The 13536-nt window shown below is 41.8% G+C and overlaps 1 protein-coding gene across 1 annotated transcript in view; it reads right to left on the bottom strand.

Moving 5' to 3' along the window:
- Nucleotides 1-13536, bottom strand: part of FAM13C (family with sequence similarity 13 member C) — a 134500-nt gene that overhangs the window by 39920 nt on the left and 81044 nt on the right. Inside the window, exon 6 of the mRNA XM_008145479.3 lies at nt 10825-10909. Coding sequence (XP_008143701.2) covers nt 10825-10909 — 85 coding nt within the window. The remainder of the gene's footprint in view (nt 1-10824; nt 10910-13536) is intronic.

The following is a 13536-nucleotide window of genomic DNA, read 5'->3' as shown; positions in this document are numbered from 1 at the left end:
GTCTGACTGACAGTTTAGGGGAGCGGGCCTAAACTGTCAGTCGGACTTCCTTATCTCTGCCACGGAGGCTGAAGAGGCTCCCCGCCACCGCCGCTGTGCTCGCCAGCCATGAGCCTGGCTCAGGGCTTCTGGCTGAGCAGCGCTCCCCCTGTGGGAGCACACTGACCACCAGGGGGCAGCTCCTGCATTGAACATCTACACCCTGGTCATTAGTGCACATCATAGCAACCAGTTTTTCTGCCATTGAGTCGATTTGCATATTGGCCCTTTATTATATAGGATAAGAATAATGATCGTATATACTATTTATGGAGTGATTCTCTATGTCCTCCAACTTATCATAAGAGTTTTTGCATGTATTTAATTTTCATAACAGCCACATGAGACTGGTAGTAATACGATCTCCATTCTAAATACAATAGGGAAGGTGGTGTGACTGTGTTAAGTTCATTCAGGGAGGGTTTGACTAGTGCCCATGGTAGAAGACTCCACACCTCTAACCCTGGGAGCCAAAGAGTGTGTCTGGCAGCCCACTCACTGAGCCACTGGGAACATAGAGAAGAGAAGTAATTATCATTAGTGTGTGAAGGCCAAGAGACCACTTCTGATCTGGCGGCAACCCCAGGCAGAAGCAGATGCTGTATTACAGCTGTTAAATGAGTTAGTCATACTTAAAAATATCTCTTTCTAATGTAAATTTTTAAAGCCTTTCAAAATTTAAGTAAATCTCTATCTGCAACCACTTGAGATGGATTGTTGAGATCTGAGTAATAAGTTAGTCATTGTCTTGTGGATTTGTTAATTTGTACTCTTGGGTTTGCTCATCATGGTGGGCTCACAGGTAACATTCAGGTACTTTCCAAAATGTCAAACACCAGCCTTTGTTGGTTTTAAAAGCCAAATGAGCCCAAAGCATGACTCTAATGAGGATCCAGCATCAGAGTTCCCAGTCAGCCTCACACCAAGAGCGCCACCAAGACAAAACACAAAATAACCCAAAACATCGGATGGAAACACAAGAGGTTTGGTTTGGGAGATGCTGAATTTGAGTGCCTAAAAGCAGTAGGGGTTAAATACAGGGTCATTAGAGAAAACACAGGTAAGCCTGAAGTCACCCCAATAAGTAACCCTGGGGAAACTGATGAGCTCTTTTTCTCAGAGGCCACAGAGAGAAGTGCCATCTCCAAGGTTAGGATGGACAGATGAAGAGGGGTTCCGGGTTAGTGAGGCTGACCAAGTAGAGTGGTGGGAGGTTGGCACTTCAAGCAGGCTCCTGTGTGCCAGCTTCTGGAGATGGCCCCCAGAAACATCATGGAGCTAGAGGCCTGGGAAGTTTGCCACCCTGAAAGCAGGGCTGGGCTTTACAACAGGCACCCTACAGGTAGATTCCAAGAGGCACTCAGAAACACCTAGATTCAAACCCCAGTTTTGCCATACGTTTACACATTATTCAATCTTTTTCAAACACAGTTTTCCCATCTGTATAATGGGAATTCATTCAACAAATGCTTATTGGCCATCTACTATATGCCAACTCCTGTTTAAGGTGAGAATGACAACAATATCTACCTCATAAATTGTTGGGAGGATTAAAAAAAGGGCATCTCAAGTGCTTAGGACAGTGCCTAAGGGCAGGGGCATAATTAACCCATCAATAAATGTTCATTGTTCTTTTGTACTCAATGGTGGTATCCTTTATATAGTTAGAGAACTCGGGAAGAGAGCCTGCCAGGGGAGGGAAAGATGAGTTCATTTCTGGATGCTTTGAGTTAAGAAGCATTTGGGGTTAACCAGTTGGAGGCGCCCAGTAGGCCCTGGATATGTGTGGGTATGGAGCACAGGAGACAGAGCCTTACTGGGTTCAGGGTCGGAACACACTTCCCCAAAACCCACTTCTAGAGTGGGGTAAGGTTGTGAGCCTCATTTTCATTTTGAAAAAGCCAATGTACTGATTTCAATTAAAATGAACAGGCAAAATAGATTAGGGTACTGGGTTAGTTGAGCAATGAGAAATTCCAAAATCCTTCCTAAAAACCAGAAAATTGAATGGACCAAGAAGCTTTGGCTCAGATTTACTTATTCCTTGCCTCTGCATTTTTGGTTACAATCTTGTAATTAAATTTCCATCAGTAAACACAGATCCAGGTTTTGTTTTTTTGAGTAGTTCTGAAGGTAAGTTTAATCCAATCATTCCTGTTTCCTAGAGAATTATAGGAGGATAATTTTGGAATTTTTTTTTCTTGAGTCACTGCTATTACACCTAACATACAGTTTTTACCAAGTAAACATAACATTTAAATCGCAGAAGTCCATAAATACATAAACCTTGAGGGCATATTGTAACTGATTACTTTCAAAATCTAGTAATAACTTATATACACTTTCATAAAAGACTTTTAAAGTGGTGGTATTTTTTTTTTGTATTTTCATTGCCTCAGTGGTAAAAATAAGGAATAAATAACCTCCAAAGGCCCAAACCAAGGAAAATCACATTGTTATTTGCATAGCATATTGTTTACAATATCATTTGGGAGGTGTCAACAGTTTGAACTCACACGTTTTGCAGAATGATAACGATATTCAATAACTAAGTATCTAGATACAATTCAATAATTAACTATGCTTAAATTTCACACCATAATCAGTTTAGCATAGGAAAATCTAAAAAGGAAAAGGAAGGAGGCAGTAAAGACCCCTGGATGGCATGGAGACAGAGGAAGGCAAAGAGGCCAGGGAGTGGGTGAGGAAGAGCATCAGCCAGAAAGCTGTGGAGGGAGAACAAGGAAGAGAGCAGAGACACCATGGTGGTGGGGGTGGCCGGAAGAAAGGCGAGGCAGGGTGACAAAGCTGAGTGTGCTCTGAGGAAACGTGCAGTGGAACTGACTTCCGGCCTGTAGAAGACGGAGGTCTTCAGCTGTTCGTGACTTCTACCCCAAATCAGAACCGTACTGCGGGCTGCGGAAACATGACTCACGCTGAGGGCAGGTGGGACCACTCCTGTCCCAGCGGGATTGGAAGAAACCCATCCTTTGCATTATTCTGTAGAACATCTCAGGCAGGGGTAATTCATACTTTTAGTGGCAGTTTCTATACCGCACCAAACCAAATGCCCAACTTGGGGAGGAAAAGAAGAAACAATCTTGTAGCAAACCTACCAACCTACTAGATGAATCTTTTCAGTTTCCTCTGACTAGTCAAGACTTATTCCTTTGCCTCTATGCACACTGTCAAAGAATGGCTGAGAAATAAGCAAGGGAAGTGGCCAATGAACAGTGTCTGAACTCTGAAAACATCTTTTTGCTTCCTGTTTCACAAAAGCGGAGCCACATGCTCAGATTACAGAGCTCTGCCTGAGCTGAGTGGCCAGGGAAAGAGTGCGCATCGCCACTGACAGTGCCCGAGACTCGAGACGCCCTCTTGGGGAACAGAAAGCTGGGTGCTGTGATGCTGATCATTGTTCAGCCTAAAGGACTCCCCAGGTCTTCTAGTTGAAACATGCACACTGATCACCTCAGTGGTTCCAACTAATAAAAATGTGCTTTTAAGATAACAAGAGCCATTTTCAAAAGAAAGTTTTCATTTATGAGCTGATGTACTTTGCAGAAGGAAACTTAAATATACAAAACAAATAGGAAGACTACTGAAGGAAATTCCAACTTTCCATGGGGGCTGTATCTACACTAGGCTCCCACACCAGTTAGATGAAAGCAGTAAAAAAAAAAAAAAAATTGAATCCCCACCCCACACAGACAGAGCCACAGAAAAGTAAGATTCTTAGGGAACTGGAAGAGACAGAGAGGTTGTCCACCATGGACCAGCAGGGCGGGGCTGGGGGCATGGCCAGAGGACTGTCAGACACCGAGCATCTAGCCTTGCCATCTGGTCACACCCAGATTATACTCTTCATAAGCGTGGGAAGGAAGAATGACCAGCAAGAAAGGTTTAACCCTTTGCACTCGCTTGCTTTTTTCTCGATTCCTTTATTCTAATGCTAACTGTGTCGAGTCACACTCGACATCCAAGTGCAAAAGGTTAAAATGGCTCTAATATATGGGAAATTATGTGCAGGGAAACTGGGTATGTGAGAATTCTCTGTACTGTCTGCTCAATTTTTAAAAATCATAAAACTGATCTTAAAAATAAAATCTATTAATTTAAAAGAAATGACTATAAGCCTGTTTGTTATGCTTGGGTTGACATGCCACTTGCTCACTGTTGTTATGTCCTGGGCCAGGCAAGCCTTGTCACTCAGAATCCTCCTTTGTAAAGGGTTGTAGTGAGGAAAGTTGAAAAATGTGTGTTACCACAGTCCTTGGCCTGCCTTAAAACCCGAATTAAAAATTTTTTAAATAATCACCTAGAAGTTTCAGCTGTAGAACTGATATTCTCCTTCCCTCCAAGGCAATTACAGAAACAGCCTCAGAGAATTATATTGTCATCTATGAATTTTGAAATCATTTAAAAATACTTTGTTTGGAAAACAAGTGGTTAATATGAAGCTCCCTCTTTCAGAGACTATGAAGCATCAGAGAAAAAAATTATTAACAGGAAAGATCTTTCCAGCCAAGTTATGTCATAGTTTTATCACAGGATAGATTTTATGGTAATACATGTAGTTTCAACTGTAATAGAGGTAATTATTCAGCCATCACCTGTATAGATTACTGCTGTTAGGAATACCTTTTGCTTAAGGGAGACAGTGTAATGTCAATCATATGCAAACTCTGGAGGGGACCTAGGGAATGAAGAGTATTAATAGCGTATAGACACCTTGAAAGTAGTTGGAAATTATGATAGAGTAGATATTTAAAGACAAATGTAAGCAGTATCAACTGGAGGAAAGGCAACCTAAGCTCTGAATATTGCAAAAATGCCCAGCTTTTAAAATAATGAAAGCTGACATTTATTGAGCATTTACCATGGGGGATATGCTAAGAGCCTCATACGCATTTAGCTACATCATTCCCACAACAGTCCTAAGAAGTAGATACTATCCTTTTCCCATTTTAAAGAAAAGGAAACTGAAGCAGAGAGAGATCAAATAACCTGTCCAAGATCACCCAACTTGCACATCAAATTCTGCAAAGATCTGTTTCTGAACAAGGCAGAACCAAAAAATATAATTTACTTGGGCTTTCAAGAAATCTATGGCAGTTTTTCATATCAGACGTTTAAAACCAAAACCAAATGATGATTGGGTTAAATGTTCTGCAATGGATACAAAATCTACTTAACAATATGCAGCAAAGCACAGGGATGAATTAGTATCTTTATGATGAACAGGTCAGTACTAACACTTGCAAATGGATCCTGGAATAATCTTATTTTTACATTTCAGAAATGACATGAAAGAGGAAGTTGAGCCATGAGTTTGAGTCTGCAGATGATGTTGATATTTTTCAAAGAGTCGAATGCTAAGCAACCACAGAAAAAGCCCACAAACCATGAGGAGGCTAACAGTACAGATGACCTTCACTGTGGGCCAGTAGGCAACACAGCTGCAGAAAACAAATCCATCTACTCTTAAAAAATAAGCGCAAAAAAGAATTAAAACAAATAAAAATAGAATAGTAAGCACTAAACTATTAGTCTGATAGGTAATGGGATTTTTTTTTGAGATCTTATGGAATACACAGAAATGACAAGAAGGTCAAGAAAATAGTGAAAATCTCTAGGAAGAGTTTTGAAAACAATACAACAAACATAATTACTTTGTAATTATTTTATAAAACACCCCAAGCCAATATTTTTTTAGGTATTCATTCATTTTTTATGGAGATCATTGTAGTTTCACATAAAGTTGTAAGAAATAAATCCCTTGTAAACTTTGCCCAATTTCCCCCAATAGTAAAAGTATAACACCTGCACCCATATGCACAAATAAGATTCTATTTCACTCCATCTGGAATACACTATGCAGGTCAGGAAGCCCCTGTTCATTGCCTTTCCTCTCAACCCCACAACTTGGCAGCAAGTTGCATTAACTCTTCAAGTTTACTTGCTCATCTTGCATCTGGGGATAATAATGGCACCTGCTCTCAGAATTGTTAGCTAATGCTGATGTTAATTTAAAATCTTTTAAAGTAGTTTCTAAACCTTGAAACTATCGACATTTTGGGCCAGACAGTTCTCTGCTGGAGCAGTGGGGGTGGTGAGGAGGTCCTGTGCCTCGCAGGATGTTCAGTAGCATCCCAGACCTCCACCCACTAGATGCCAATAGCACTCACCCTCCAACTGTGACACCAAAAGTACATGTAAAGATTGTCAAATATCCCCAAGGATGTGGAGAGGAAATCAGCTCTGGTCAATGTTTTGAAAATCACTTCTTTTAAAGGAACCAATTTAGGACATCAAGATGAAATACTACTTTCCACATAGAAGCCATTATTTTAGTTAAAGCAACCAATAGTACACACTGAAAGTACAAAAAGGCTCAAGAAAGATTTAGAAATAATACACACACACACACACACACACACACACACACACCCATAATGAATAAAGTTTCTCAAAGATATTTGGAATTCTGTGCAATTCTGAGGTTAAAGTAATAGAAACCACCTCTTGACTTTCAAAGACTGTCTTGTGGCTGCTGCCAGACCCAATAAAACATCAAACTATGGGGATGATCAGCCTCATCTATTGGGGTGCCTGAGATGCCCCAGTTCCAGAAATGGCACCTGCTCCAAAGCACATTCACGGCACCCTTAGAGGAGCACCATGTTCTAGAAAGTGCTCCTGAATCTCCCTGCACCTAAGATTCACCAGGGGAGCTCTTCAAACCTAGAGATTTTCAGGCCTCATCTTTATATTTTCATTTTGTAGTTTAAGATGGTGAGCTCAGACATTTGTAAGTTTAATATGTACTCCCAAGTAATTGGGAACTTCTGGTCAAGTGGCCAGTGTCTTAAAATGTGAAAGAGAAGGACCTCTTTGACTCTGTTCCACCTCAACTTCAACATTAGGAAGATACCTATGGATCACGCAGGATCCTTTATGGGAATAATTATAGACTCTAAATTGATAGACTACGTTAGTGTTCTCTAATGATCAACATCAGCAACAAGGCTTTTGCCTAAATGAAAAGTTCCACTTGAAAAAAATCAAGATTTTATAATAAAAGAATTAATCAGGTATTTCTAATTATTTCTAGTAATAAGTCTTCAGTTATCTTGTGACAGTTTTTGCTTACAAAATCTGTGCCATCAATCATCTGTGGTCAGACAGAACCAGGGTTACTCTGCTTAGTCATGTGAAACATCAAACAATCCTCATGCATACTTTGAAAGTGACAAGCAGTTAAAAAGACAACCTCATTCCATTTTTCGTTCACAACATCAGAATAGATGCTTACTAATGCCACAGAGGAAACATTTGCTTCAGCTCTAAGAGGCTATTCATTCAGTTAGAGGGATTTTTAGCCCAAGTGTTGTATGTGATTTTCAACCTACAAGTGGGGTGGCTAGCTGTCCTGGATTGCCTGGGACTGAGGATTTCCCAGCATGTAGAACTTTTAGTGCTAAAACAAACAAACAAAAAACAAAATGTCAACAAAGAAGACATTTGGTTACACTAAGGACAGTTCCAAAGATGCCTTGTAGCTGGTTCCCTCTCTATCACTTTTCTTTAAGGGCCTCTACACCCCTCAAATCTGGGTCTGTCCCCATCCCTTGTCCAGGTCCCCATCCCACCAATTTCTGGCCTGTAGACTTGGGTGCCTAAGCACCTTTCTCCTTCTGATGTAAATGGACTAAGCTGACTGGACAGAGACCCTGAGTTATATGTCCTGTGGTCTGTAAGCCTCTTCCCGTTGATGACATGGATGACACTGAGGTGAGGCAGAGGCAAAGAAACCCTGAGAGAACCTGCCCTTCTCTCTCATAATTCAAAACACTGTCAGTTGAAGAGTGCTTCCCAATATTAGGGAGTAATTTTATGAAATGTAAAGAGTCCAGGACTGTCCAGAGATGAGTACTGAGGATCCCATATTTGAAAAGCCTCCCGGTCATCATGATGTGCAGGGAGATTCAGGAACACTATCCAGAACCAGTGCCTCCCAGAGCTGCCAGGACTGTGCTCTGACTGCAAGTGCTGTGTTTAGTTGGATTTCTAGAACAGGGACTATTTCAGGTAATTTACTAAGGGGGACTGACCTTTGCAACCTATAAATCCAATTAAAAGTCAATATTTTGATCTCAAGACATAGAGACTACTATACTTTGCTCAGACCATCATTTCAGATGCCCACTTAAGTCATGCCATAATTAAGTCTAAAGTAAGTTTGAAATCTACTTAAGTAACATCAATTAATATTTATGAATGTTTGTTTTTAATGGTTAATTGATAGTATATTTAGAGCAAGGTATTCCTGTAAATATCACTTGGATTTTGTCTTTGTCACTAATTATTGATATTAACAATTATCAATTGAATATTCATATACACGTAAATCTCAGGGCTAGATGCTAGACTTTTAGAGAAAATTTTAAGTCACTATAATCTTTTATAGACTTATGGCCATCTGTGCTAATTTTATGCAATCAAACTCTCAATCGGAAATTTATATACACATACAAACAACTAAAGTTTCAAAGATCACTCCTGGTATCCATTCACAGCCCCAAATTAAGAAATGCTGATCTACTATGGGAAAAAGTTTTTCTTTTGAAAAAAGGATTATAAAATGTATGGCCTACCTATAAGTGTGTCTTGGAAACCAAAAAAGACCAAACCACCCCATAACTTGAAAGTCTCTTCCAAACTCCTGTCACTCATTTTATATCAAAGCGTTTTACTTTAAAATTAGAGAAAAACAATGTGTCAAAGTATTGCAAGGTCCAATATAGGGGCTGGAGTTTCTTCACTTTCCCCACATCAACGCCCATGCAGTCATGTTAGTTAATGGAGACTCCTTACAAATAAGCTCAACAAAGATGAGAAACATCGGGATGGGCTTTATCTTTGAAAACATGCAAGAGCTGTTGCTGCCTACTGCAGAGAGAGAGAGAGAGGAGAGAGAGAGAGAGAGAGAGAGAGAGAGAGAGAGAGAGAGAGAGAGAGAAAGGAAATCTTTTTCATAGACTCTCTTAGAAGGACTCAGACTTCCCAGATTCACCTATATTTTGGAAAATCCAACATCCAACCCACAAGCCTTATCTGTGAGGAGCCTTCTGCCCGTTTCTCCCATTTGACACTTAACATGGAATATATTGACAGCTTCTTTGTATGAGCAATTCGGATGTAAAGTCAGTATGTATTCCCCTTTGACAAGGAGTGTTAATAAGCTTGTACAAAATCCAGTCCATCTAGAATGAGAAAATGCAAAACTATTCTTGACCTTTTGAAAAAAATAACAAACCTATACACACAAAAAACTCATGATTAAAAATATACATATAATGGGGGGAAGGGGACATCCATAATACTCTCCATAATAAAAATTAAAAATACATATATCCATATCTTATTAAACACTCTTTCCCAGACACTTGTGCACAATATAGAACATCATCAGGTAATTCAAAAGTTAATTTGTATTTGGCATGAGTCTTCTCTAGTTTTGAATGCTGTTTGTTGGGGTTGGTGAAAGAAGAAGGGCATTGTCTAATAATCTGAATAAAATCCCTAATTGGGTTGACACTGGCTCCTGCCCACCTCATTTTACTTGCATCTCATCCAAACACAATGGCCAACAGAGCAGGGGAGCCTCACCAGGCAACAAGGACAGCCAGCTGGCCACCTGCATCCGTGGGGAAAACACTACTTGCTAGCAGGATTATCTTAGGCCTCAGTGTCCTTACTGTACTGAGTAGTTTTATTTCACAGGTCAGTTTGGGAATTTAACATAATAGATACAAAATGCTCAGACCAGTGCCTGGATCATAGAAAGTCTTCAGTAATAACAGTACTACCAATCAATAGCTATTAACCACTGTTACTAATAAACATTCCAAAACTGGAGAAGAGTATTTTGCCTGCTTATACCACATGGGTCTGTTTTAAACAGTAATGTCTTAAATGTACTATCAGTAATGGTACTAAAATAGATCACTTTGTAAATCTCTTCCTGCAATTCCTGGAGATAGGGGTCATCTCATGAAGCAAGCTCACCTATTTCTACTATCAATCCAGACACCAGCATGCAAACCTGACCCATTTGTGTTCTCATTTCTACTCATATAAGTTAGTGTTTCTCTCCTATGTCTTCCTGGGAGTATTAATTTGTCTCCTGCTTGTTAGCCACCCTACCATCCCCTAGATTAAAACTAGAGGAACTAACTTCTCAACACAGAAATTAATGCTAAAGAAACGAGACAGAACAAGACAATATGGGATCAGAATAAGTATACCACTCTCCTCCACTTTCCCTGTGTTGACAGACCATCTTAAGAGGAATATAGAAGGAAACAGCAATGTTGAAATTATCCCATCCCTCAACACCTCAAAAATGTCATGAGTCTCAAAACTCACGAGTTGCAAGCAAGATTATCTAAGTCCAGCAATATAAAATAAGGACTTGTTTGCCACAGGATACCACACAGGAAAATGAAGTCTAGGAGTTGTGATGGGTCCTTTTCCCCTGACCCCCGCCTCCTCATTTCTGTAAGTCTGACTCTCAGCTGAAGAGAAGGTTCTATGTCAGAGCACATCTTAATTCCTCCTGCTCCCTCTCAGCTCCCCTGGGGGTAACCCAAGCACCTCTTCAGCTTTCATGTTGCACCAGGTACAACCAGGTACCTTTCCCACAGTGGTTTAGGATGAAGCAGCAAAAGCTAAACTATTCTGAGAGTACAAATGAGGATCTCCCCCTGCCCAGCCTCTTACCTGCAGCATCAGCCCCTTCGGCAGGCACACTCTGGGTGGACGCTGGGGCTGGGTCCTTGATTCCATGCACCTGAGCAGCTTCTTCCTGGTTTGTCAAAAATGCAGAGCACAGATCAGTTTCGAGGGCTTGGAGCTTCAGCAAGGAATTCTGCCAGCAAAAGCAGAACATCGGGCTAGCTAAGTAGATGGCTAACGCACAACAGTGGGTCTGCAGATCTTGCAAACAGCCTTCTCCAGTGCGTGCCAGGAAGAGGGTTGTGGGCACAGCTGCTTCAGGCAGAGGTGGTTATGCCAGAATCAGCTTGCATTAGTCCTCATGCAGCCTCAGTTTCTGCCTCATTTAAAACCTAACGTACGTGGGTTATCAGGGACACATGGGACTAGTGATTTCGTCAGCAAGAGACGCTGCAGCCAGAAAACCAATCTGAGAAGGTGTCTGCTTCCTGGGTGCTGGAGGCTTTACGTTCTGCAAGTGTTTCATTCATTGTGCTGACATCAGGAGCAGATGACATTGGCCCCTCCCAGGCTACCATTCACAAAAGCCAGCATCCCTACACCGCAAAGACTGCAGCAGACCGCAGTGCACAAAGAGTTACTGCTGCAGAGGCCACCTGGCATCTGGGAGCTGCTTTGGGGCTCCCTTATCTACATTTGTATGTGGGAGTTGTGTGCTTGTGAGTGTGTGTGTGTGTGTGTGTGTGTGTGTGCGCGCGCGCGCACGCGCGTGTGTGTGCGTGTCTCCTGAAGTTACTTCTCTCACTTGGAATGTTTGCAGTGGCCTTTGATCAAGAACAAAATAGGTGGAGTGAGGAAAATGATCTTGGTCATTTAGTGTGGGCCAAGGAGAAGCAATTTATCTTTCATAGCTCCCAGCACAAGCTCTCCCTTGGTTCTTAAAAAGAACAAAGTCATTCAGACTGACGCACATATCCTGCCATGATGCAGATGCCCAGCAAATTAATTCCAACCAGGTGAAAGTGAGTCACGCCTGAGTCCCCAGCAAGGCACTACTCCCCCGCAGCTGGGAAGCTCTGCAGGCCTCAGCAGCTCCTCCACCCACCAGGCTCCTGGCAGGAGCAGCTACCTGGAGTGGAGCCACTGGTCCTTTCTTTACTATGACCCTGCAGCGCGCGCACGCGCGCACACACACACACACACACACACTCCGACTCACACCCCACCATCTACATACCCTATTCCCCACACACCCTCACATCTGCTTCACCTCCATACCCTATTCCTGCACATCCCCATCCCCAGCCTATACATACCTTTACCTCCATCTGCCTACTCAACCAAATATTTTAACCCCCAAATACCTCACATCCACTCCATATACATACTCATTCCTTCTCACAGTCATCCCTTCTGTCCCCTATTCCACACACATACACCTTACCTTACACACACACTACCTACCACACATCCTCATCCCTAACCCCCACTCTCACACCCTATTTCATACACACATCACACATCCTTTCCCCCCATACACACCCTCATATTTTGCATCACATAAACACCTACCCCCAACATCTTCTCACACCCCCAAGCCCTCCCTCCATACAACACCCACTCCCCCCCCCACACACACACACCCTAATTCCTTCTGTGAGTCAATATGAACCTACAGCAGTGTTAAAGGAACATCTTAATCTATTGTCTCTTGGCCATTAAGATTGAGGAACATCTTAATCTATTGTCTCTTGGCCATTTTGAAGGTGGCAGGTGCCTGAGCAAGCTCAGGGCCCCCTCTCTGCATGCTCAGAGATGGGGCGAGACCTGGTACAAACCCCCTCTGTGCTCAGGGGCTGCTGCCTGAAGGCCCACAGCTCGGATAAAGCATCTAACTGAGACCAGGCCATTTTTCACTGATTCCCCCTCCTTTCTGGGATGTTTTCCCAGCAGCTAAGTATGGAAGCAAGAGCCCAAGGTTGCTGACAGGACATACAGCAGAAGCAAGGGCACCAAGTTTCTGGAAAGATTTAGTAACCAAACATCTGGAAGGCAAAAAACAAAACAAAAAACAGTTCCCAGTTAGCTAGCTCCCTACTGGAGGACCTTGGATATCAGAGTGACCTCTAAAAACAGAGCAAAACTATTCAGAAAATTAAGAAATAATGCCATGAGAATGTAAAATGGTGTAGCTGATACAGAAGAAAAAAACCCCACAGTATAGTGGTTCCTCAAAAAATTAAAAATAGAATTATTACATGATCCAGCAATTCCACTGCTGGCTATATACCCAAAAAGTATTAAAAGCAGAGACTCAAACAGAATGTGTACACCCCTATTTATAGCAACATTATTCACAATAGCCAAGAGATATATTATAGACTGAGTTATGTCTCTCCTAAGTTCATATGCTGAAGCTCTAACCCCCAAGTGACTGCATCTGTAGATGGGGCCTTTAAAGAGGGAACTAAGGTAGAATGAGGTCCTAAGGGTTCAGTATGACTGGAGAGAGAGACAGAGACAGAAAGACAGAGAGACAGAGACACCAGGGAAGCACAGGCACAGAAGAAAGGCCATATTAGGGCACAATGACAAGGTAGCATACAGTTTCAGATTGGAAAGAATAATAAAATTCTGGACATAGATGGTGGTGATGGGTACACAACAAGATGAATTACTTAAGACTACTGAACTATATACTTAAAATAGTTAAAATGGGCCTGATGGGTGTTGCTCAGTAGTTGAGCATCAACCTAT

Source organism: Eptesicus fuscus, chromosome 17, assembly GCF_027574615.1.
Source record: "Eptesicus fuscus isolate TK198812 chromosome 17, DD_ASM_mEF_20220401, whole genome shotgun sequence".
In the NCBI taxonomy this organism is placed as follows: domain Eukaryota; kingdom Metazoa; phylum Chordata; class Mammalia; order Chiroptera; family Vespertilionidae; genus Eptesicus; species Eptesicus fuscus.
Note: the sequence above shows the minus strand (reverse complement) of the source record. Positions and strands in the feature narration are given on the sequence as shown.